The sequence below is a fragment of the Primulina eburnea genome, chromosome 11, assembly GCF_022965805.1.
Source record: "Primulina eburnea isolate SZY01 chromosome 11, ASM2296580v1, whole genome shotgun sequence".
In the NCBI taxonomy this organism is placed as follows: Eukaryota; Viridiplantae; Streptophyta; class Magnoliopsida; order Lamiales; family Gesneriaceae; genus Primulina; species Primulina eburnea.
In genome coordinates this window covers 42,530,811-42,556,542 of record NC_133111.1, presented here as the reverse complement: position 1 = coordinate 42,556,542, position 25,732 = coordinate 42,530,811, and the positions used below count along the sequence as shown (strand labels likewise).

General features: G+C 36.6%; 6 protein-coding genes across 17 annotated transcripts; 4 read left to right on the top strand and 2 right to left on the bottom strand.

Moving 5' to 3' along the window:
* Positions 1-678: 678 nt before the first annotated feature.
* On the top strand, positions 679-1,770 carry LOC140804856 (metalloendoproteinase 3-MMP-like). Its single transcript, XM_073161007.1, has one exon. It carries the CDS (start codon positions 727-729, stop codon positions 1,654-1,656), a length of 930 nt encoding a protein of 309 aa, XP_073017108.1. The 5' UTR covers positions 679-726; the 3' UTR covers positions 1,657-1,770.
* A 227-nt stretch (positions 1,771-1,997) lies between these two features.
* On the top strand, positions 1,998-5,011 carry LOC140806299 (uncharacterized). Its single transcript, XM_073162880.1, has one exon. It carries the CDS (start codon positions 2,090-2,092, stop codon positions 4,724-4,726), a length of 2,637 nt encoding a protein of 878 aa, XP_073018981.1. The 5' UTR covers positions 1,998-2,089; the 3' UTR covers positions 4,727-5,011.
* A 456-nt stretch (positions 5,012-5,467) lies between these two features.
* LOC140806297 (uncharacterized) lies at positions 5,468-10,220 on the top strand. 4 transcript variants are annotated; one of them, XM_073162878.1, is made up of 17 exons: positions 5,468-5,487; positions 5,765-5,838; positions 5,943-6,040; positions 6,305-6,405; positions 6,508-6,586; positions 6,681-6,741; positions 6,832-6,878; positions 7,049-7,141; positions 7,233-7,323; positions 7,441-7,486; positions 7,570-7,686; positions 7,776-7,923; positions 8,559-8,651; positions 8,726-8,794; positions 9,035-9,077; positions 9,167-9,613; positions 9,706-10,220. In XM_073162878.1, the coding sequence occupies exons 1-16, from the start codon at positions 5,483-5,485 to the stop codon at positions 9,265-9,267; spliced, it is 1,266 nt and encodes a 421-aa protein (XP_073018979.1). In that variant the 5' UTR covers positions 5,468-5,482; the 3' UTR covers positions 9,268-9,613; positions 9,706-10,220. The 4 variants fall into 4 exon arrangements, with proteins under 4 accessions (XP_073018979.1, XP_073018976.1, XP_073018977.1 ...); XM_073162875.1 differs by having other exon boundaries at positions 5,468-5,544; XM_073162877.1 differs by lacking the exon at positions 5,468-5,487 and adding an exon at positions 5,631-5,653.
* Positions 9,865-11,318, bottom strand: LOC140806298 (uncharacterized). The gene is made up of 3 exons (XM_073162879.1): positions 11,128-11,318; positions 10,909-10,997; positions 9,865-10,218 (listed from the first exon to the last, which is right to left on the bottom strand). The coding sequence occupies exons 1-3, from the start codon at positions 11,167-11,169 to the stop codon at positions 10,068-10,070; spliced, it is 282 nt and encodes a 93-aa protein (XP_073018980.1). The 5' UTR covers positions 11,170-11,318; the 3' UTR covers positions 9,865-10,067.
* A 2,164-nt stretch (positions 11,319-13,482) lies between these two features.
* LOC140806296 (uncharacterized) lies at positions 13,483-16,044 on the top strand. Its single transcript, XM_073162874.1, has 5 exons — positions 13,483-13,967; positions 14,207-14,486; positions 15,223-15,321; positions 15,456-15,673; positions 15,824-16,044. The coding sequence occupies exons 1-5, from the start codon at positions 13,540-13,542 to the stop codon at positions 15,897-15,899; spliced, it is 1,101 nt and encodes a 366-aa protein (XP_073018975.1). The 5' UTR covers positions 13,483-13,539; the 3' UTR covers positions 15,900-16,044.
* On the bottom strand, positions 15,823-25,655 carry LOC140806295 (paired amphipathic helix protein Sin3-like 2). 9 transcript variants are annotated; one of them, XM_073162870.1, is made up of 26 exons: positions 25,357-25,654; positions 25,167-25,249; positions 24,310-24,534; positions 24,042-24,225; positions 23,849-23,947; positions 23,640-23,765; positions 23,252-23,552; positions 22,782-22,918; positions 22,382-22,457; positions 22,265-22,294; positions 21,965-22,155; positions 21,669-21,823; positions 21,228-21,355; positions 20,858-21,112; positions 19,876-20,412; positions 19,609-19,700; positions 19,052-19,454; positions 18,858-18,928; positions 18,585-18,682; positions 18,362-18,500; positions 18,125-18,277; positions 17,884-18,040; positions 17,675-17,794; positions 17,363-17,425; positions 16,952-17,100; positions 15,823-16,645 (listed from the first exon to the last, which is right to left on the bottom strand). In XM_073162870.1, exons 2-22 carry the CDS (start codon positions 25,241-25,243, stop codon positions 17,894-17,896), a joined length of 3,624 nt encoding a protein of 1,207 aa, XP_073018971.1. In that variant the 5' UTR covers positions 25,244-25,249; positions 25,357-25,654; the 3' UTR covers positions 15,823-16,645; positions 16,952-17,100; positions 17,363-17,425; positions 17,675-17,794; positions 17,884-17,893. The 9 variants fall into 9 exon arrangements, with proteins under 9 accessions (XP_073018971.1, XP_073018974.1, XP_073018968.1 ...); XM_073162873.1 differs by having other exon boundaries at positions 16,952-17,794; positions 19,052-19,225; positions 19,343-19,454; positions 25,357-25,655; XM_073162867.1 differs by having other exon boundaries at positions 17,363-17,794.
* Positions 25,656-25,732: the final 77 nt, after the last annotated feature.

Sequence of the window (25,732 nt, the reverse complement as noted above, 5' to 3'; positions counted from 1 at the left end):
CTATTCATTATTTTGATTGTTTTTTCAATAAAATTTTATTATGAACTTATAAAAATATTGTTTATTAATATGTTGAATTGACATTAAGAGTTGAAATTTTGAGTTCAATAAGCTGGATAGTTCATTTGTTGTTTTACATAAATTAAATTGATTTAACTTTTAAGTAAGTAAAATTCATTTACATTCATAAAAAAAATTAATATTGAAGATGTTATCAATGTCCAATAATTATTTAAAAGAAATTAATAAAAAATAAGTCACAATTATAAATTAGAAAATCCACATAATTCTAAGAAAAAGTTTGCAAAAATATCGAAAAAAAGTCTATAGGAGTCCATAAAATTTGTTTTCTAATTCTATAAGATTCTATAAAAGTCAATAAAAATGCATCAAATCTACAAAAGTCGTCCATCATTTTTTTAAAAAAATCATTAATATATCTGATCTTCTATATAGTAAATAATAAATATTATATATTAAAGTTTACTTAAAATGTGATCATTCAAAAAGTATGCAACACAACTACTTAACAAATTCAGACGATTGTTTCAAAATTCCTCTTTCCAAGAGGAACTCAAATTGAATGAGTAACTCGACTATGCCTTTAATTAAACAATTAATTTTATTTTCTTCCATTAAGAAAGCCTATAAACACAAGCATACATCATAACATTAATTTCAACATGTAAAACATCGTCTTCCTTTTTCTTATAATATTCCTAATTCATGGCACTTAAATATTTTCAACTCTTATTTTCTGTCACTATATTTTTCCTAGTTTCTTCTAACATTGGCCTTGCTACGAGACATGCGCCAGATTACAAAAATCTGCACTCCCCGTTTGAGTTCATCAAACACTTGGAAGGGTGTCACAAGGGAAACAAATCGAAAGAAATCCAACTACTCAAGAACTACCTTCAAAGATTTGGTTATCTTGACCTAGATCAAGCGCATGCCGATGACGACATTTTTGACGACGCCCTCGAGGCCGCCGTCAAAACCTATCAAAGTAATTTCCATATTAATCCGACCGGGATACTGGATGTTAGCACGGTTTCGAAAATGGTCGTATCTCGATGCGGCGTGCCTGATATATTCAAAGGGATGAACTCAATGCGAGCTGATAGGGAAAAACACGACTCTGGTTCTGCAGTCCACGTCGTGTCACACTATAGTTTTTTTCCAAATAGTCCAAGATGGCCACCTACTAAGACACACTTGACCTATAACATTTTACCCGATACACCAAGCAATGCCGTCGGCCCCGTGAGACGGGCCTTTAACAAATGGGCGTCCGCCACTCATTTCACATTTTCACAGGTCCAAGGCAATCAAGGTGCTGATTTGGTTATTGGGTTTTTCCGGCTTGACCATGGAGACGGACACGAGTTCGATGGTCCAGGTGGTACCCTAGCCCACGCTTTCGCGCCAACAACCGGGAGGTTCGATTATGATGCAGATGAACCTTGGGTCGATGGGATGGTCACGGGAGCATTCGACCTCGAAACGGTGGCGATCCACGAAATCGGGCACCTTCTTGGCCTTGGACATAGCTCGATTGAAGGAGCAATTATGTACCCATCCATCCCCGATGGAGTGACAAAAAATTTGCATGAAGATGACATTCGGGGAATCAGAGCTTTATATAATGTTTAAAATTAATTCGATCGTTTATTTACAAATATATGTGTGAGCGTTGCAATAAGTTTTTACATGCTTCATGTATTCCGATTTAAGCTTCTTGTTCAGAGATCGATATATGAAATGTAATATTAAAATTACAAAATTTTAATATTTTTTATCTTAAAATTTATATTCGAGATGTAATTTAATAATATCAAAGCGAGAAAACAGATAATCCAAAATTAATTAATCCTGCGAGATTAATTAAATACATTTAAAATATTTATATAATAAAAATAAGATTTATTAGATTATAATATCCATATTCCATGCCCTTAAAAATAATAAATTCGTTTTTATTAATAAATTCAGTCCAACAATTTCATATTTAATTTGAGGCGGAGACTCGACTGGCCGGAGCAACCACCAATCATAAGCTCACCCCTTTGCGAATCTGAATCGGGCTATGGCAGACCGCCGCCATCACCACCAGCAACACCGACCACATAGCATATCACTTCCCCCACGCGCCACCATCCCCACCACCACTAGTAGCACCCCACGCCCATCCTACCCCTTCGCCCGTTACCCTCCTTCAACCCCTACGCCTACCCCCTCCAAACACCGTCTTCCAATCTCCAGACCCTCCGTCGGCGCCACCTCCTACTCTTTCCTCTTTCTGCTCCTCTTCTCCCTCCGCTCCCTCTACTCTCTCCTCCCATTCCTCCGTTCATCTCCTCCCTCTTTCTCCATCTTCCCTTTCTCTTTTCTCGTCTCCCTCCTCTCTTTTCTGCTCACCCTCTCGTTCTCTCTTTTTACCTCGAGCTTTGCCAAGAATTCTGCTTACCTTAAATCTCGGAGGCTCATTTTTTCCATCACTTCAATAGGCCGATCCCAGCTCAAACTCCTAGTCGCCAAATCAATCCTTCTTGCGGTTGTTTTTTTACTTAGATTTCAGGCGTTACGATATTGTGGCACAGCAGCGATGATTTTAGCTGAGTTATCCGGTAATGTAGTGTCGCGCTTTATGACAGATGGTAAAGATCGGAGCCTTGTTAATGCGAGTTCGATTGGATCATCGAAGCTGCGTGGATTCATTGCTTTGTTTTCTGGGTTGCTTTTGTTGTCTATTAGTTGGGATCGAATCGAATGCTTTCCTTTATCACACGTGAATGTTAGCAGTAGAGGTCTTTTGGTGTTTGCTAGTGGAAATTGTCTGAGGATTTGGCCAATGTTACTTCCTTTTTTATCTGGATTTTTGGGATATTATGAGCGGGTTTTATCAAACTGGGGGGATGTTCGAGAGCTTGGTGCGAAACGGGTTCGTATAATCACTTTGTTTTTTACAACTGTTACTCTTTTTATACCTGCTGTCATCAGTATGTTTGTGTTTGAAACTGAGGGTGATAGCATTTCCTTGCCGAGTCTTGGCTGGCCACTAGCAAACACCGTGGTTTTTGGTGTGCTGTTGAGTGAGAATTGTACTGACGAGAAAGCAGCTGGTTCAAAAGATTTTCGAAGGGAGTACTTCATAACTTTTGTGTACACTCTTGTTTTGGAGTTGTTATATTTTCCGGAGCTTTCACTGTGGGGATTACTGATTTGCGGGTTGTTGCTTTGGATTTCAGTGAGAGAGTTGGATCTTGTTAATTTTAGCTATCCTGAATTGGGTTCTGAATCCTCAGAGTCCTTTAGTGCAACAGTGATGAAGCCTATTAGGCATGTCTTGAGCGAACGGAAGTCGCGCAAGATTGCTCTGTTTTTATTGATCAATGCTGCTTACATGGTTGTTGAATTTGTGGCGGGTTTCATGAGTAACAGTCTGGGGTTGATATCCGATGCCTGTCACATGTTGTTTGACTGTGCTGCTCTGGCTATTGGTTTGTATGCATCTTACATTTCACGATTGCCAGCAAATGGTCAATTCAACTATGGTCGTGGCAGGTTTGAGGTTCTCTCAGGTTATGTCAATGCTGTTTTTCTTGTTCTAGTGGGAATATTAATTACGCTCGAGTCGCTTGAGCGAATTTTAGACCCTCAAGAGATTTCTACTGGCAGTCTGCTGGCAGTTTCGATTGGAGGGCTGGTTGTGAATGTTGTTGGTCTGATCTTCTTTCATGAGGAGCATCACCATGCCCATGGTGGATCTGGAACATGTTCTCATTCACATTCCGACTCTCATAGCCAGTTGGAAACTCATTCCCACTCTCGCAGCCTTTCAGAAACTCATTCTCAATCCCATACCGAGTTGAAAGCCCATTCCCATTGCCATCACCATAACCATGATCATCATTCACATGAAAATGATGAAGTTGAAGACAAACTCAGGGAGTTCATTACTGTGATGAACGATTCCAATGAGAAATTGGGTGTGAATCATGATAGCAAGTGTAGTTTTGATCATGAACACAAAAAATGTCATCATGATGCTGATCATGATCACCACCATGATGGTCAACACCACTGCCATCACCACCTTGCTGAGAAACCCAACCTCAATCACCACCACAATGACCAACACGACCACCACCACCATCATCATTCTCATGTTGATCAATGTTATCATAATCATGGTCCTACTGACCCACTGTTGGAAAGAAAGGAAAAGGAGAAGGATCACCATCATCACCACCACCACCACATCGACCACAATATGCGAGGCATCTTCTTGCACGTCTTGGCAGACACATTGGGAAGTGTTGGAGTCGTCATTTCAACCTTATTAATCAAGTACAAGGGATGGCTTATCGCTGACCCTGCCTGCTCAATATTTATATCTGCCCTTATCGTGTTATCTGTGATACCTTTGCTCAGAAATTCTGCTGAAATCTTGATGCAAAGAGTTCCTAGGTTTTGCGAGCATGAGTTGAAGGAAGCTCTTAATAAAGTGATGAAGCTCAAGGGCATTGTTGGCATTCAAAATCTACATGTCTGGAGTTTCACCAACACAGATGTCGTGGGAACTATCCATCTTCATGTCTCGGCAGATTCTAACAAGTCTTTCGCAAAAAGCCAAGTATTACACATTTTACATGATGCTGGGGTTAAGGATTTGACCATGCAGATTGAAGCTGTCGGCTCTGATGAAAGAAATCAAGGCTGACTTTTCTCCCACTGTTATTTTTCTGTCCGGAAGACGGCACGTTGAGAAAAGTAAACCATACTGATCCACTGAACTGAATAGCCACTTAAATTTATGTATAGATTTCTTTATTTTGTGGACTAGTTATTTTATAAGATTTTGATAGTTCAAATTCATTCAGTCACACAGAAATTTGAGTATTCATCTCCTAGGTTTTTTTACTTGAGACTGGCAGCAGATTGTAATGACATGTCTTGTATTCATTCACTCAGTGGAAGCTTATCGATCGGGATAATAAAAAAAGTTCATATCGATATTTCAAAAAAGAGTGCATCACCAAAATTGTATTTTATAAATCATAAAAAAATTCGTGACATCGTCTAACAAATTAATTTTACGAGAAAAACTTTTGATCAATCTCACTCATGAAAATTATTATTTTTATGATAATTTTAAAATAATTATGAATCGTATCAATCTATCCTACTATTATCTATTCCTTAGAAGCGTTATTTTATTGCTTGTAAGTTGCAATTTAAAATACAATCTGAAGAGTTTATAGGTGAACTATTCATCAAAACAAACAAACCAAAAGAGATTTCCAGCAAAATCCATAATGCATATTTTTCGTTGTTATTATCTATTACCAGAGTGATTTAGAGAATTTCACTTAAAATTGAAATCCATAAATATGCTTTTCAATATGTATTTTAAAATAAAAGAAGAACGAGAGTAGACGATAATTTTTGAAAACCTATAAACCCACGTTCCCTTCTCATGAGGTTGGACATAAAATTACTGAATGCTTGTCCCAACTTTTCTATGAATGATCCAATCGTGTATGAGATATTTCGATTCTTGAGAATGTCATGTAGTTGTCTAAATTTAGGATTTGATTTGAAAAAATGAATTTAATTCGAGAAAAGATTTCAAATTGCTGATGGTGCTGTCCGTCGGTATTTATTTTATTTTATATTTGTAAATTCTTTAAAATAAGATTCTTGGAAAAACCTGCCGTAAATTTGTAACAGCGTATCACAACCCCAATCATTTTTTCAGATTCAAGTTGGAAAACATGGAGAACACGGAGGACAAGGCGGTCGCTGTAATATTGGTCGGTGGCCCTACTAAAGGTGCGAACTTCTCAATTTTACTCTTCAATTTCTTTCTACTCCGACAAAATCTCTTTAATCCAATATATTTTCCCATAATTTTCTCTTGTTTTTGCTAATTTCAGGGACTCGGTTTAGGATTCTTTCGTTTAACACCCCAGAACCTCTGTTTCCTCTCGCTGGTCACCCCATGGTTGGCCATCTCATCAACTCTTGCAAAAAGGTATTCTTTACTTCTTGGAATGTGATTTTCTCCTTTGATCGGTTTGACAATTGGAGAACTTTTACAGTGTGGTAGAAAAGGTGGGATCTTGGCTTGATTTTATTAATGGGACACATTGTGTTATATAATTGGGATTTTTTTGGAAGATTGAGTTTGAGTTAACATAGTTTCCTCAAAAAATGAGTGGGAAATGTAGCGAGGATAAATCTGAACTTGGATGTCTAAATTAGGATTGATTGAGCACTTGTGGTTGTTGATGTTTAGATACCAAACTTGGCTCAAGTGTTTCTTGTCGGGTTCTACGAGGAGCGGGAGTTTGCGATATATGTCTCTTCAATCTCTAATGAGCTCAAAGTTCCTGTGAGGTGAAGTCAGACTGTGGTGTACTTTGATTGGTGTGTTCTTGTGAGTAGAGTATTACTGATTTTTGGTTAATTGGTTATTTTGGATGGATGCTTCATTTATAGATATTTGAAAGAAGATAAACCACATGGTTCAGGAGGCAGCCTTTATTACTTCAGAGATCAAATCATGGAGGAGTCCCCTGTATGATCGTTGATCCCCTAGTATATTTATATACTCGCATTATTGCAAGAATTCTTTCTCTAAAACTTTACGTTTTTTATGCATGCAATTGCAGTCCCATATTTTTATGCTGAACCATGATGTCTGCTGCAGTTTTCCTCTGCCTAACATGTTGGGTACTTCTTGATTACCTGCTTTAGAACTATTTCATTATTCTCCGAAACATTTATTTTTACGAGTAACTTGTTTTCCTTATCTTATGGCAGAGGCCCATCTGAGTTATGGTGGGATGGGAACAATTCTAGTTATAAAGGTAAGCAACCTTTCCATTTTTTTTTTTGAGCTTGCACAACTATTAGTGAACAGGTGTCATCTTGTACAAGTCTATCTTGATTTTTTTGGTCCTCCCCTTATTTTTCTCCTCTTTTCCCAAGATTATATTGTCTAAGTCAAATGCTATCTTGTTGAATATTGTTTCTTCAGGTTTCTGCAGAATCTGCCAACCAGTTCGGTGAGTTAGTCGCAGATCCAATTACCAAAGAACTGTTGCATTACACAGAAAAACCTGAGACTTTTGTATGTAAATTCTGAAAAAATATCCATGGATAACCTTCAGAAGTTTTGCTTCCTTCTTAGCTGTATTTCTTATATTAATCTTTTTCACTAGGTGAGTGATCTCATAAACTGTGGTGTTTACGTGTTCACTCCACAAATCTTTAGTGCCATCCAAGAGGTATATCTGCATATGGAGGACAGAGGTTAGTGATTTTGGTGATATGATGTATTTTATCTGTTCAATTTGGGAAGGTCATTTTCAAGGACTGATTTTCTGTGGATAGCATATTAATGTTTTGTCTATGTATTGTTGATTGTAGTTGATATAAACCGTGCATCGAGCTTTGAACTCCAATTGGCAACAAGGTGCTAGCTCTATTTGCTGCTCCTTTTTTGGTATGATAATGAAAGTTTGAATAATGCCCCGTGTTGAGTAATCAGTCATATAGGTCTCTTCCGACAGATTTTGTAAGGTTGGATCAAGATATATTGTCACCTCTAGCTGGAAAGAAGCAACTATATACATATGAAACTATGGACTTTTGGGAACAGATCAAGACCCCAGGGTAAATAAATTCTTAATCGATATCTATCTTTTTCCTTCTCGAGTCGTGAATCATGTGCAATCTTAAGTAACTCACGTTTAACTTGTTAGAATGTCAATCAAGTGTTCTGCTCTTTATCTTACTCAATTTCGAAGTAACTCTCCACATCTGCTGGCAAATGGAGATGGTAAAAAGAGTGCTATGGTTGTTGGAGATGTCTATATTCATCCATCAGCAAAAGTACATCCAACTGCAAAGGTGATAAAGTGAATTTTACATGCACACACATGGGTTTATAAGTAGCTATTATCTGTTGACGAAACCACCAGGATAATCAAGTAAGCAGGACAGACATTTTTTAGATTTAAATTTTTTTTCCTCTGATATTGTGACGGACTTATGGTATTGGGCCAAAATAAAATGGGCCCAAGTCGCAATCTAGACATAAGGAGACGTAAGAACTTGGGGAAGGGGAAAAGGAGAGTATAAGAGTAGGGATTTGTTTTGAGTTAGGATTCGGTTATTTTCCTCTACTGTTTTTACTGGCCTATGCTAGGGTGGGTTTACTAGTACATAGGGATTTCTCTGGGTTTGTCAAATCTTCATATCACTTCATATAATTTGTCTCAATTTCTTGTTCTTGTTTGGCTCGTGTATCTTTTTCTGTGATAATATTTCTGGATCCTAACAGATATTAAATGTAGCAAACATGTTAACATGCTTTGAGAACTTAAAGCCTCTTCAGCCGCCTTTTCACGACTGTAGTGTCGAAAGAGCAGGAAAAAAATTGCATTTTTTCAATGAAATATCATTGTTATTGTTATTTCTCAATGCATTGGAAAACTAATATATTTTGGGTGTAGAGTTTTATAAATTCTTGAATTAATGAACAGATTGGACCCAATGTCTCAATATCAGCAAATGTTCGAATAGCTGCTGGTGCAAGACTTATCAGCTGCATAGTGTTAGATGATGTAGAAATCAAGGTATATTAGTGCATAAAAATTTGCATGATAGGTTAATTACAGATGGGAGGCCAACATTATTTTGTCTTTCACAGGAAAATGCTGTTATTATGCATGCTATTGTGGGGTGGAAATCATCTCTTGGACGATGGTCTCGAGTCCAGGTACAATTGTAGTTTGGTAACAGTGCTGAATCTTTTGTGGTATATCTAAATGCAACAGTTCTTTAGGAAATTTCACTTTCTATAATTGACTTTGAGGCTCGATTTTGAAATTCATGCATCCATTTCATCCAATATATGCACCTTCTCTCTTTTTTGGCTTGGTAGAACCATAGCCAAAATGTGCATTATGATACCTGTATTTTCACACTTCTTTGCTAAAGAACGGCATCAATGATTTAGGCTGATGGCAACTACAATTCAAAGTTTGGAATTACTATCTTAGGTATGAGACTTGCATTTCTACAGATCCTATCAGTAGATGAAAGTTATTGTAATGCCAAGAATGACACGAAACTGTTTCAAATGATGCAGGGGAAGCTGTGACAGTTGAAGACGAAGTGGTGGTTATTAACAGTATAGTTCTTCCAAATAAGATGCTTAATGTAAGCGTACAGGAAGAAATCATCTTATAAAATTATGCATACATTCATCCCAGGAGCATGTTTACACATTTGCATATTCAAAAGTAACATTATACTTCTAAAAAAAATTAACATTATACAGAAAACTGAGGTTCGTTTTATTTGGCCACGGATCTTTGTAATTCTTTGTGCAGAATAGTTTTGGCACGGTTCATCATTGGTACTTTTGATCAAACAATCGTGTAATCTGCTTTTTTATGGAACGTCTCTCAATCCCATGTCTGGTTTTGTTTTTTCCTCGTTTTTTCTTTTCAAAAAAAGGAGCTGATTTCCAAGAGCTATGCAAATTTGGGTTCGGTTTTATTACTGTCCTCTGGATTTATTTTATGGACGAATGGTAAAGATCTTACTTACATACATTTGAAAGTGTCAAAACTAAAATAAAATTATTTGAAAAACTGAACATGTTCGATGTAAATTTTAATGCAGTTTGAGCTGTGTTTATTGGAAGGTCCATCTGAGCAGCAATGGCGGACAATAGTTCATTCTTCCTATTGTGAGGATTTGAAGTATAAGTTAACACCCACAATTCATTGAAAAACTTTCAGATGCACATAACTATAACAAATAAAAAAACAGAAACCGAAATATCATAACACCAGATTTCTATGGGAGATGAGGCCAAGAATGCGGCTCTCGCAAAAATAATGATTTGATTGTTTGATACAATTATCAAAACTTATTATCCAATCCAGGAACGTAAACCCATGAATTCATGGGGACTCAATTCATGTATTAAAGGGGCATTTTCAGTTATTGGATCCGCCTCAAAATAATACTAGTCTGATAAATCAATACTTAGGATCTGTGAAGAAACTGTTGATGGAAGGCATGATTTCGGGAGCCCTGTTGCGAACGAACTTCCTGAGAGCATGTTCAGCATATTTCTCCCCCTCGGCAAAATTATCCAACACACCAGCAGCACGGTTCTCTTTTGTCACCCTACATTATTGCGAATACAGCAACAAGTCCATTACTTGGTTGGAATTGAATTACTATGGGAACTTGATCATCACTCAAATTCAAGATTAATCGAAACATAACCGATGTGATAATCTTAACAGCTAAAGGCATCTGGAATAAAACTTGATTAGAATTTCACAAGTTTGCAAATGTGATTCAGTGCCACATGAACATCCTCGTTAAGGGACAAAAACATACACCAAACTAAAATGATCTATAGTCCAAGGGTGACCTGTATCCAAGTTATATATACGGTGTACGGGTGTAGACCCTTTATGATGCATCCAAAATGGTCTAAACAAAATGTGTAAAAGGGATCTGTGTATGAAATATGAGCTTTTTTTTATTAGGACGCAGGACCAAAAAATTCCAAAAATCTAGTCTTGATTATGAGTACTCTGTCCGTTTCTTGGATCTTAGAACACATTAATATAGAATCGTATATTGTGCAAACACACGCCAACTGCAAATAAAACACGACGCTTTTACACAGAATAACAATGAATTATCACGTACTCATACAAATCCGAATTTCCTACGTTAAATCCCCGCAGATCTAATCTTTAATCTAAAATTTCCTAATAACATCCATCGACTAAAACGATTTTTCAAAAAATACGGGCAAAGATGCAATCCTTAACGGCTGACGATTAGAATGTTGAATAATACCTGACTTCAGGGTTAGTGGTAATGTTACGGACCAATTGCATTCCGCAAATCCCGACGGCGACTCCAACCGCAGCAAACAAAGGGTACACCTAAACATAAACACAAAAAAAAAAAATCAGATCTAGGCGAGTTGTGGATCAACCACACGAGAATTAATCGGCAAAATTTGTTGCATCCTAAATTTTGGCGATGAAAAACGAGATGTAGAGGAGTACGTACCTCGGGCCTAAGCCATCTCTTGAGGGCTGCGGAAGAAGCCATTCGATGAAGACGGAATCCCTAATGACGCGCAGGCGAATTTGTGAATGATTTCTTCAAAACTTGGACGCCTTCTTCGGGGAAAGTAATATATATTTATAGATACACAAAGTCAAACGCAAACCATTGGTCTTCCGAATCAATATTCTCCATTGGCTGCTTTGACTACCACGAAACCACCACGAACCGGACTCACGTCGGTTTTTTCAAAATTTAAAAATTCTTCCATCTTAATTTACTAATTTATATTTTTTTCACTTTTATTTATTTGTCTACATCGTCAATTTTAAATAACATGTCAACACTTCAAAAAAATATTGAAAAAACGTAAATTAGTTGTTTGAATTGACTAATAACCGGACAAATAACGAAAAATACGCGAATTACAAAATAAAAAATACAATTTTTGCATAACCATTTGGTATTATATTAGCTAATATATTTAAAAACTTAATTTTTAAGGATTCAAAATTTTAAAATTTTCGAGTATGTATGTTGTGAGACGGTCTCACGAATCTTTATTTGTGAGACGGATCAACACTACTGATATTCATAATAAAATGTAATACTCTTAGAATAAAAAGTAATATTTTTTCATAGATGACCCAAATAAGATATCTAATCTCCCAAAATACGATAGTTGAGACCGTCTCGCACAAATTTTTATCTTAAAGGTTATTCTTGTATCAAAATGGAATGTTATATATTATATGGTACACAAAATCACTAACTGAATACTATAAATGGGACAAGAAAATATCATTTTCCCCTGAATAATTTATGATGGAAAAATTACGAGGACATTCGAAGTAATTGAAGTTTGGGAATTGCCTGTGGCCACTAGACCTCTTACCAAGATCCCACGGGCCCACATTTTAGTCGGCCCATCGATAACAAAATATTGGATTTGATGGGTGAAATTTCATCCCACACTTTGTATATAGACAAAAATGTGTGTGAGACGATTTTTCGTATTTTGTGAAACAAATATCTTATTTGGGTCATTCATGAAATAATATTAATCTTTATGCTAAGAGTGTTACTTTTTATTGTGAATATCGGTAGGGTTGACCCGTTTCATAGATAAAGATTCATGAGACATATCACAAAAACCTACTATATAGCAGCGAATTTTTCCATCCCAATTCGAATAATAATTATCTTATTCGATAATTTGCGAGTTATTCGAATTTGAGTCAAAAAATTAAAATTTTCGAGCTTAACTCAAACTCGGATATATTTAATTTGAGCGAAATTCGACCCTTGAATTTTTACTAATATTCATCTCGATCCGATTGTTCACACCTCTAATAGGCCCATTAATCTACCTTTAATTGTAGGTCTACTTACCTTAACCGATGGATGAGCCGCCTTTTGAAGTTGACAAATATAAATTCAAAATATTTAATTTAATGAAGGTTTTTTGTTTTATTAAATTGCTAATTTAACTGCCGAAAAGACTATTATTATCATATTATTAAATGAAGATAATTAATTTTATGAAGTGGTTTTGGCTCGTACGATAATGCAAAATGATACGCGATTAAGACCAATTTTGGACGTAATTTTCTTCCTTTTTTTCTAAAATTGAACTTAAGACACATATTCTTTTAGGATATATGATAATTGGCACCATCTTTTATTATAGTTTCATCGTGCAAGCAACAATATACATTTTTATTATTTTTAAAATATGGAATTTCAAAATTATTTAATTGTAAATTTATACTATTATAGACCATTTAATTTTTTTGTAATTTAAACTATAATTAATTTTTTTTTAAAAATAATATTTTTTAATCATTAATATCCAAACATTAGTGTGGCGGATCCAAATATCCAGATTTGGGATCCAAATATCCAGATTTGCTGGCGATAAGCTCGTCCCATTTCCCTATTTTACAATAAAAGTAACTCCATAATAATAGATTGTTAATTCTTAAAAATATAAAATTGTTGAAAATAAGAGTTGAAATTATTGAATGTTGAAAACAATAATTGTAAATTAGTGTGTAATGATGTATTTATTTTTGTATTATTTCCAAAGAAATTTTATAAATAAGTCTCTCAATTTGTTAAAAAAACATAAAATTGAGTAGATAAAATTTTATAAAATATATAATTCAATATATTTTGTGAGTTTGATATTTTCGTTTTTTATTGTAATTTTTTTTCTTTTAACAAAAAAAAAATTGTAAATAAAAATGAAATTGACACGTCACACCAAGAATCTTCTCCTGTGATGACGTCAACGTCGGGGTGGTGAATCCGTAATTAAAGCAGAATGCAAGGCCATTTAAATGAATGTGACAATGGCAAAATAAGTGGTTGGGCTGAGACAGATTGCTGTGAGATAACCAATCAAATCTATCTATGGCAGCCTCAGCAGCGTCGAGGGCGATCTTTACCTCACGCGCCGCCGATGTATTGCCTAAAACAAACTTCCCGCCGCTCTCCCGCCACCTCCTTATCCGCCCCTTTCTCCGTAACTCGGCTCCCAAACGCGCGACCATGTGCTGTCTGATTTCCGGCGTCGACGGGGGAGGAGTCTCGGATGAGTTCATTTCCACCAGAAAATTAAGCTTTGGGCGTGAATTCTCCGTTATCGCGAATATGTTGAAAAGAATTGAGCCTCTCGACACTTCGATGATATCTAGAGGGGTTTCGGATTCTGCCAAGGATTCTATGAAGCAGACGATTTCTACCATGCTTGGCCTTTTACCTTCCGATCAGTTTTCCATCACCATCCGGGTTTCGAAGCAACCACTTGATCGCCTCATAGTCTCGTCAATTGTCACGGGGTAAAGAAGATTTTCGTAGTATAACCATTTTTCAAAGTTCTATGGGGAATTATTCTGTATAATGCTAATATGCTATCGCTCACAGTACAGTTGATATGTTATCTCAGGGAGTTAGTGGTGGAATGATGTTAATCGATAATATACTAGCCTTTCGTCATAACATGATCTGCTTTGTCTGGAAGTTGTATTAGGTTGCTGAAATTCACTGAATTGGTTTATATTGATCTTTGTCTTTGTAGCTATACATTGTGGAACACAGAGTATAGGACATCGTTGATGAGGATTTTTGACAGATCCCCAGATAGTTTGAAAAGATCAGATTTTACGGCCGATAATAGCCGTTCGGAGGTCAGGTGGGAGGGGTTTGAAGGTGAGGAAAGCGAAAAGGGTGTTGTTGGTGAACTTGAAGGGTGTGGGGAAGTATTCGAGAAGAGAAATCTTCAAAATGTTGGGAAGTTATCCCCAGAAGCATTGACTTATATCCAGAAATTAGAATCAGAGTTATCAGGTGTAAAGAAGGTGAGAGATTTATTGTTTGCAGTTTCGATTTTTCTCTTGCAATATCTTTTGTCGATTCAATTTTTGTTGCCGATTATTATTATTATTATTATTATTATTATTTAACCTTGCTGAAATTGAACAAGAATTCCAAATCATCTTTTATTAAATCTCTGATTTTGATAGACTGTAGCTTTCACCACTAATTTGGTCTGCATATCCTTGTTTAAAGTTATAACTGTACAGAGACTAGGTTGTTTAAGCCACTTGTTAGTTACTCAGTTTAGTTAAGGTTTCCAAAATTGCAACCTTTGAGATATTCTCAGTAAAATATATTTAGCTGGTTCTTGTTGAGTAACCTTTGATTTGTCGAAAGAGAATGATAGCAAGTCGCTAAAGATAACACTGGCCTCGTATTTTTTATTTATGCATGCTGATTTGCTTTGTTCTTCAAGCCCATGTCCTCGTACAAGATCTTTATAATGTACAGTGGATTATTTCATATTGTCTGTGTTGGATAAATGTTTTGTTCGCCCAAAGAAATAGAATGTACCTCATCATCTTTCATTTTTCACTTTTCACTTTGCCTGTCCCATTTATCATGTAAATTACTTTTGCCGGTTCATTCCTAGTAAAAAAATCTGCACAGTTTGATCGATTAATGAGCTGTAGCGATATATCGCTATTACTTTATGCATGGTAGATGATAGGGCTCTTTAATATTTATGTTTGTGGTCATCTCACTAATTGCTTTTAGGAGCTTTATGCACGGAGAGGACAAAATCTGCAGCTGGAGCAAACAAAAAGGAGTGACAATGATCTGCTCGAGTATTTAAGGTCATTGGAATCAGATACGGTAATAGCAAGAACTATTGGTCTCTTATCAAAAAAAAATAGCAAGAACTCGTGCATTTCTTTATGCATCTTTTTATATTTGGTTCAGATATCTTGAATTTCAACAAAAGTAATTGTGTCATCATTTTATTTCAGGTAGCAGAATTATCTAGACCCTCATCAACTGAGGTGGAGGAAATTATCCACCAACTTGCTCAAAATACAATGCATGTTTTTTTCAAAGAGGAAACTGCTTCAGATTACTTGGTGGACTCAGCAGCAACCAGCATACAGAACTATCAAAAGCCCGCGAATACCAAATTTTGTGATACCATCTGCACTTCAAGGGATTACTTAGCCAAGTTGCTTTTCTGGTTCGTATGATGTTTTATTTATCTTCTATATTGCTCCCCTGGTCTCACCTCATTTTCATACTATATTACTTGAATAAATAATTTGAACTATATTATCCTTGGTCCTTCCGTGATTTTAATGGAAGTGGCATTGCCTCTACTCTCTAACAGGTGCATGTTACTAGGCCATCATTTGAGAGGCTTGGAGAACAGGTTACACTTAAGCTGCGCTGTTGGTTTGTTGTAAGAATTAGAAAGAGGGATGTATATTCTTCTTTTATCTATTTATATATTTTTGGACTCCCAGGTACTTTGGGTTTTCGGATAAGCTAAATTCATAATTGGCATTCTAATTAATGTGGGGACGCTCAAGGGCGTCATAAATCGATCAAGCACTCTGTATTGAAATAACATAGTTTCTTCATATGGAAAGAATCAGGTCAACTTCAAAACTACTGCCTTTGACAAGAACAAAGAGGGATTTAGGTCTCAATCGGTAACAGCTTAATATATGCAAGCTTCTTGTCGAAAATACACACATACTTGAACGAATAACTCTGTACATATTCAAAGTCTCTATGCTATACCCTATGGCCAAATTATCCGGTAACTCTACTGCCAGAACAGAAGTTTGCGAACAAAAAGAGCCATCACATGAAGAAATAAACGAAGATTTCGCCTGCAAAAGCAGATACAATAAATAAAAAACTTCATAATTCATGGATCAATATTTCTATATATAGAGCAATTTGCATCCAGGCTCCAAGAAACTGCCTGCTTCCTTGTAGTTGTTTGCTTGTTGAGAGGTATGAAAAAAAATCTTGGAAGTATCATCTTCAGAGGCCAGTTCGAGTGCGCCACCAAACTGATGTCGAGGAAGAAAGCATAGACAAGTATGTATGTCATATGGCATCACAAGAGGTCACTTTGTAGTATAGACAATTCACGATCTAAATACTTGTGAAACTGTAATGATCTTTTTTCGTAAGAAACCTGAAATAACATTTCCTGATCACTAGGCAGGATTGCAATGTAATAAAAGGACTGATACTTCGACGATTTAAACTTTTTATCCAACATTTGTGTGTGTGTCTGAGTGAGTCACTTGCTCTAGGACCAGAAAGGTAATACTTTTGTGGGATAAGATTTAAATGCTGTCTGCTGAATCAAGAATCTCATACGGCAAGAGATTCCGTTGACAAATACCATAGGTTACAAATTACAATTATCAGAATGCAGAAGAAATGACAAGTAAAAATCAACCTCGCAATAAAGTTAAGTGCAACAAAGTATTCGCACCTTGGACGAGGAGGCTGCCATCTTACATTCCAACCCATTCCTGATTGGAACTTTTTTGCGGCCATGACTAGAGGAGAACATTCATCAAGATTAGCGTACTTGCGCATATTCCAGCAGCACAGGTGGATTCATTGGTAAAATGCATCCATCTAGATTGTGGTTAGTGAATTAATATCATTCTCTGAACTTCAAACATATGAAAAAGTACAATAAAAACACATTACTATAAAAAAAGGAAACACGTCGTTCACGTCTACCTTATTTCTTGCTAAACACAAATTAATAACCATATGCTGGGTAAGTAAAATTACCCAAGCTTTGTTGCTTATTTAACGGAGTCAAAACTATCGTTACACCAACACTAAATATAGTCAACTAGTAACAAACCAAATTTTTATTGTCTCGCCATACCAATCATATTTCAAATTGAGCTGGTCACCAACCCCACCATATCGATCATGCTCGCCATAGCACCTTATTGCACAAGCAAGAAAAATATTGGCATAATATGCATACACACAAAAATTTAAAGCATAAAGTTGGGACATTGTCTAACTCAATCTAAACGATACAATTCTTTAATTGAGGAATGTATGTTGGATGACTAATTACGGTAAAAAATCCAGAGAACGTTTACTTCTAAATAAGCAAAACTCAAACAAGGAATAGAAGTCCAAGACTAGTTAGGACAAAATTTGGCCACTCCTTGCTGGCGATATTTACCCTGAAATCCAGGTCCAAGCATCTAACGTCGTTAAATCATGCCCAGAGGATTGAAGGGTACTCTGTTGTCTAGTGTGTTGTGCCACAACCCCCGGATGAATTTATTTCCTTTTGAAGATTCTGTCAAGAGTGTCAAATCCATACATTTGTACCTTTTTTATTAAACAATGAGGGCCATTAAATGAGTTGATTAAAGCAAATGGCTGTACCTCTTCAGCATCATGGTTGATGACTACTTTTCTCCAAAAACCGAAAGCCATTCTGAAGGTAGGCAGTAAAATTAGGATCCTCTGAAACTTGAATAACTCCAGATTTATCACTTCCGTCATCCACCAATTGTATGGACAAACGGGTAGGGAAAGATGTCTACAAGTATGGAAAAAGTTTGCCATCCAGATTAATGGAATAATAAACAGATAGAAAAACCTGATTAGATAAGAGGAAACCTACACATTCAAACCGATATATGTTTTCCTTGTGCAGAAGAACATGAACATTTTCGTAATAAACTGAATCATCACACTTCTCTTGTTTCCTAGACTTTTCATATTCATACAAAAAAAGGAGCTTACAATCCACCTCTTCACTTAAAACTGTTTGTAGCTGCAGAAGAAACACACAACTCAGAAATCTAGTGAAACTGAAGCCAGCCGCAGGGAAGGAACAAAATTAGCAGGACAAATATACCTGTTTGACCAACTTATATATCAACTTATCCAAAGTAAAGAGAACATAAGACTGGTTCCCAATCAGCGATCGACAATCATCTTCAAATTTTGTGTTATCAGAAGATCCACCGAGTAAACTAAATAGAGCATCCATGAAACTACATCATATATGCTTAAGCTAGATCAGTAGGAAATTATATAACTGCAAAAATGTTAAGAAATTAATTACACCTCTAACAAACCTCGCATATGGGTCCAAATTCATGTCATTAGTAGTTCTCGAATTGGATTCACTGCTGAGAGAGTTAACCTTGGCTGAAAACATTCTCTCATATAATGTCTGCAAGCACAAAAAACATCAGTATCATTAAAATGAAGAAATTAAAAACCTATCCTTTGAACCTACCTACAATTTTACCTCATGAAAGTAGATATTGATACGTGGGAAGTTGATTTACGAAACAATCAGGAGCACAGCCAGATTAATGGAATATAAAAAACAAGAATAACTTTACCTGATGTAGCCTAAAAAGCACATAATAGGTGTCATTTCCATAAAAAACTCTTTGATCCTTTGTTTCATCACCTACAAAATGAGCAGCAATATGCTTTGAGAGGGGTTTAAGAGTCAGTAGAAAACGTTCTGACAGGGGCAGAGACGAGCCATCTCCTGCAATATCGTGAGCATCTATTGTATCCTCAGCCTCACCTTCACTAGAGGGTTTACCATCAAGGTTGTGTTTCTCTCCATCTTCCTCTTCCTTCTGCTCTTCCTGTGGACACTCAAGTGCTGCAGACTCACCCCTGAACACATTGTCAGCAGCCTCAAAAGAATTTTCATTGTCCTTGTCCTCAAGATCTGCATCATTCTTACCAGCAGCATCTGAAGAGAGATCATCATGACACCTTGTTTCAATGCTAAAATTATTCTTAGCTTGTGAACCGACATTCTGATAGGATCCAGAATTGTCTTCAAAATCGCCATTAGGCGACAGCTCACCTTCTTTCTCAATCTTACGATGATCAACAGAGTCCTCAGCTTGTCCACCAAATCTGGATCCTTCTGAAAACTTTCCATTGATAGATTGATTCGACCTCAATGTGCTTACGCCCTGCGCACACAAGGAAACATGAAGATTCTAATTTAGGCAAAAATAGACTAGATAAATTAACTGCTACAGAGAGTAACAGCCCCTCCACCAACCTTCTTGCCACACTACAGTCATACTGTCACTGAGAGAGAGCAATGAAAACATAAACGCATACCTCAGGGGAGAGTATATCTTTTGTCCTGGTCTTGGATCCACGGCTTTCTTTGATGGCATCATTGTTTTCTAGCAAAGAATTTACCCCATGCCCTTCAATTTCAAGAAAAAATTTCATAACTATGAAAAAGAAACAACGACAAATGTAAAGAAAAGTTTTCATTGAAAAAGTGCTATCATCAGTCATCCAGAGTAAATAACCTCAAAATGCATGCTAAACCTCACAGATCAACAACAGAACATCATCATAATTCTGGTACATACATACCATCATTAGGGCCCAGTTCTGTATTAAACAGTACAACAGTGTTTGGTAAGCTGCCATTGGAGGCCACAGTTAGTCCATCTTTAGCCACAACATCCGCATACGTGAACCCTTTCCATCTGTGATTCATCTGTTGGGTTGAAGCATTAGAATCACCAATAAAATAAGGTTTTGATTGCTTCAAGTTTGTAGAAGTGGCATTGGCGCTGGGGCTTTCTTCACTTTCTAACATGTTTGTCACTGTTCGATGATTAGAGGTACTATCATCTTCAACAGCCTCTGAACCATCGGGCCGAGAGGTGACACCCAGCATCGGCTCAAGGAAAGTTGTCCAGAAAGTCAAAACTCTGTTAAATTGCTCTTTTGTTGAGCAGACTTCTTTAGAAGAATACTTAATTATCTTATAGATGTCTTCGTGAATTTCAGTATCAGTATTTTCAAATTCAAGTTTTGGAAAGATCACGTGTTTGCTTTCAGCAGCAATACCAAAAGACATATCATCCTCTTTCTGCTTCTTATCCTTGATTTCCGACACTAACGCTGTGTGTGAAAAGATGACAAGATAAAGTGAGAACCAGATGATAACCATAATTCAACAATGATATCTCATATTCAGTTTCAATGGCGAATAGCGCTGACCAGCCATCTAAAACCTGATGCCAATAATTGGAATGCTATATTTTCAGAATAATGTAGATATATAATTAACATGTATACACATATCATGATAAACACGATCCAAAAGAAAGAAGCAGACAAACAATTACTTGGGTGACAAAGCTGGCAGAACCAACTGTCGATGAGGCAGTGGATGATTATCAGATGATGACAGACATCATGCTGCAGAAAATGGTAACTCCCTCGATACCGTTACTATAACAAACGGTAACTTCCAGGATACTACAAAGTTATTCAAAAACCAGCACATTCCAGACACATTCATAGTTAAATCTGTGATATAATGTGGTATTGGTGCTCAGCTTACATTTTGCGCTCAAGGTCTTGGAATCTATTTGCTTGAAATAGAAGCCTTGATGATCAAGAGACTTATATTGGTTCTTAGAACAAATTTCAGCCCAAACTTTGTTAAAATCCAATTGACACCAGGTCCATTCCTCCTGCTTCTGTTTAAGACGGGTCAGGATAACGGGCAATGCAAGAGTTGCATTTTTACGCAAAATATCCATCACGTCAAGGCCATGCTCACCATATAGCCGTTCAATGCATCTTAGATTCAAAACTGTATGAGATAAAAGAAAGAACTCACTTATCCATAAATATCTCTATATCAAATAAAAGAAGAGAAAAATAGCTTCCAACAAATTTATAAAAACAAAGCATCTGAAATGAAGAACCTGTGAGATGGTCCTCAACAATTATGCGACTATCTGAACCAATTGAATTATTGTTAATACTGTTCAGGAGTTCTTCCACTCGCTTGGCAGTTGAACTGACCGATTCCAGCAACATGTCAAGCTCAAATCTAAAATATTAATAAAAAACAGGTTTCCAATTAAGATCGATATAAGCACTTGGAAAAAGCCTGAGAAATTTAGGAATTGAGAAAGCAGCAAATCTAATTACGATAAATAAATAGCAGTTAAAAATATGATAGACACTATGACAAAATAGCTTGCTTTCATCACTCTCTTTATATTATCCAGAAACCTACATTAGTCATGTGACTTTCAATACCATTATGACAACACCAAGGTCTATCCTTTTTAAACACTAAACATGAATTGCCATGCAAACACACTTGAGTGGGAAGAGCAGAAATTGAGAAGGATAGGTACCTGTCATCTTCACATCTAAACAGGGTTTCTTCATACTGGTTCCTTCGCATGTGTTTAAATGAGTAATCCTCACTACCAGATGTCACAGACACCCATCGATTATTTAAAACTCGAGTATCAAGCTCTGATCTCTGACTAGCTGAAGGTAACAGACACTGGATAGAGAAATGAAAAAACATACATCATTCATGTTTGGTGACCACAAATTTTAAGAAAAAGCGCAAACATAAAGCATCTCATCAACTAAAAGTCATCAGATCAATACATAGATGTGACGGACAATATAAGGTTCTTACATCCTTAGGAAGAAGTCGATAGCTAGGAGTGCAACTTTTACAGTTAGATAGGTCAAGCTCCTGAATGGACTTTCTGAAGTATTTTAAATTTTCCCTGTCCTCTTTCCTTCCTTCCAATTCATGCTTTTGTCCATTGCTTTTCTCCTCTATTCTCAAGGCTTTCAAAGAATGTCCTTCAGTCCATAATGCTTCTGCTCTTAGTAAAAAGATCGGTCAAATTAAAATACCCAAAGAGCCGCGAACGAAACTTATGGTCATACAAACTGCAGGATTGAACTAAAATGAAGGGGAATAGCATACTTTTGCCCATCACACCAGCCAGAAATCCATCTGCAAAATATGGCAAACAGTAAGATTTAAGGATTGTAAACAGTTTCATAAAATACATAACTTTACCGAAGGAAGATTATAAACTACCTATTCGCTCACAGCGCTCCAAAAATTCACAGAAACCCTCCATAAGATCGGGATAATTCCCAATTAAATCGGCAACCTGCAAAATCTCGTATAAGAGCCAAATAAACGTACACATATTCATGTTCTTATCAAATTTTATACAAACTCAAACTGAACCATTTATCAGAATAATCTGATTATAAAGGCAAATGAAGAAGGCCAACTTAGAGATGGAACTTCTGTCAATCGATTACGAAACAACAAATCTCAACTTAAATGAAAGAAAATCAAATATGAAACAACCCAGAAATGCACAACAGTAGAGCAATGTGGTTCTCAAAGAAAATACCAATTTGAAAGTTGGGACGATGGTTTCAAAGAAATTGGTAAACAACACTAACATATAGCATGACGTTCATACCAAACCCTGAAGTTCCTTTCTTGTAATAATTTCAGTACTGTAAATGTGAAGGCATTTCAAAAATGCCTGGTAATCTTTTGCACTGTGTAACCTCTCTTTAACCTTTTCACAAAAGGTAAACTCGTGACAGTATATACCTGGCAACATCAAACATAAACAAATGTTAACAAACATGCTGCCTAGTGGAACATGCAAATAAGGAATATAGACAGGTCTACAAAGACAGTTAGAGATGTAGAGGGATCCGGCTCATTATATCTAATTTCTCCATTGGGTGCGGGTGATAAGTTTATATTTTGATCTAACATATAGAAGCCTGCAATTACTTGCTGTAAATTAAAAAAAAAACGTCCAACACCCAAGACTTAATATGAAATGATGGACATTCACATGAAAGTGAACATGACATAGTTTTCCTTATTACCACCAAAAAAGAGAAAGAAAAGAAAACCAACAGACTGTTTGCTCACTTTTCAAAGCATCCTTATCCTCATTGGCGGGTAAATTTGAGTTGCCCCCAGAGTCTTCCGCTTTCTGCGCACATTTACTCTCATCACAAAGCCGATGCATGCTAATGTCTCCATTGTTTTCATTGCCAGGATCTCTAGCATCTTGATCATGGCTTCTCTCGTCCCTGCTTTCACTTTCAGAATGCTGCTTATTCTCAGCGTGCAACTTCAAAACTGTTTTATCATCATCAACATCTGGACGATCAAAACTTGGATCGTGTTCTCCATGGGAACCATTAATCCTATTCTGACGTGGAAGTTGCTGAAAATTTGGAGAACAGACAACTTTCAGCGGGAAACGATTATTATGATAATGATGTATGGTAAACATAAACATGGAGAATTAAACCTTATCAATGCGAGATTGTGTCATTGTAGTATGTGTATGTGGAGCTGATGCTGAGGCAGAAGTATCTGGCAAAAATCTAGAAAACTCGTCGAGAAGATCTGGTTGGTCTTGAAAAAGTGCTGCAACCTGCACTTAAATATAATATAAAATAAATTATCAGAATGAACAAAAAAGTGAATGTCGATAATAATTCCAGGAAGCATCCATACCTCTTGGTGGACCTCAGCTATACCCTTATGTTCCTTCCTATACATATTCAAGATGGCTAGGAACGATTTATAGACATGATCGTCGTTTTGAAAACGTTTCTGCAGGTAACAGAACCCAAGACGTATTATAATAGTAAGTTTACTTGGAAAATAAATTACCTGCTAGTAGTAAAAAATTAACCAGAAACTCCACCTTAATCTTATTTACAAAACTGATGGCATCTTCAAATTCCACTATCCTTTTCGATGGAGCTTCTTTCTCATCAGTTAGAGTAATTTCATAGCCCTTAGGTAAGAATGCGTTAAATCCCAGTATTAGATTAGGATAACCTTTAAATAATTCTTTTACCCTTGTTATGACACCAGCAGTATCAATTCTGCCAAAAACAAACAGCAAAGAATTACAGTGAAATATTCATCCCATTTCCTGAAGGCAAAACCAATCGCACGAAACAGTTTACCTTTCAGCCTTGAAATCTTTCATGGCACCAAGAAACCGATCATACTTTTCTCTTTGATCTAAAAACATGTCCTTGACTATCTTCAAATAAGTCAATGCATCATTAGCTGTGAGTTTTTGTGTACTGGCAGCAGCAGCACTTGTACCAGTTCCACTACCTCCAGTACCACCGGCACTATTCTCTCCTCCGCCTCCAACTGCAACTGGTCCATGTGGTAGCCCATTCCTTTTTTTTTCCAAAGTGGAAATATGAATTCAAGTGATGAATAATGATCAAACTCATTTCAGAACAACTTAAGTTCAGTAAGACAACACAGTGTGCATCTTGCATGAAAAACATCAATAAGAGCTATATGATCTCCTCACATTCTTCAAGACTATTTTATGCAAATTTAACATTTAGACCCCTGCCAAAAAGTTAGTAATTGGCTGTTTATCCCTCTTCAAAATACCCAAAAAACACGAGGAAAGAGATGAAAGCAATTCAAAAGCACGCCGGCACAAAGATCCAAAAGTTCTAGCCATCGCAACCCTGAAGGCACGGGAAAACAAAACTCAAGAGACCCTATTCACATTAACCGTGTATCAATTCCTCTTTCTTCTCCAATTCACCTTTCCCAGATGCTTACAAGGAGGGGCCTATAAAACTATCCAATTCACCTTTATCGAATGAAACACGTCACTAGTAGAAATCAAGATTAGATTAAAAGAGTCCATTTCTCAACGCCAACGGCAACTTTTTTTCGCGAGAAATATAGAACCACGGCCTCAAGACAACAACGTTAATGTTGAAAATCCCAAAAATAAAACAAAATAAACAAAACACTCCTCGATGCGCAGGAACTGCAAAAAACTTACGATTCTCCGCGATCAGAAGAGCCACATGGCCGCTTAACTTGCGGGTTCACGCACACGTCATCCCGCAATCGCTTCATATCTTTCTACAAAACACCAGATTCCCATTAGCAACTAGCAAACTAATCAACGACTAATATATACAAACGCCATTTCAAAACCCAGAAAATCACCAACCAGCGAAGCCGCCTACCTTGGGAAAAAGGGGGAACTGGGAAGCCCTGAACAGATCTAATCTCAACCAACCAAGAAATCGAAAATCGGTGAATCACTTCAAGTATCTGGATTAAACTGAAACTCGAAATCTTCCCACTCTTCTGCCAACCTCGTATCTTCCAAACGTTAAGTAACAAGAAGCGTGAAGTTTGAGAAAACGAACGTAGATGTACCGGAGAAAGAAAGAGAGGAGCGAAAAGTTTCTGTTGCCAAGTTTTGAGAGATGTAATCTTGATTTCTTTTGTAAAGTGTGGGAAGGAGGCAGGCTAAGCCAAATAGCCGATAAATAGTTGGGCATATGGGCTAACCAAATCTGAATTACAATAGAAACCAAATCTGAATAATAATTCAAT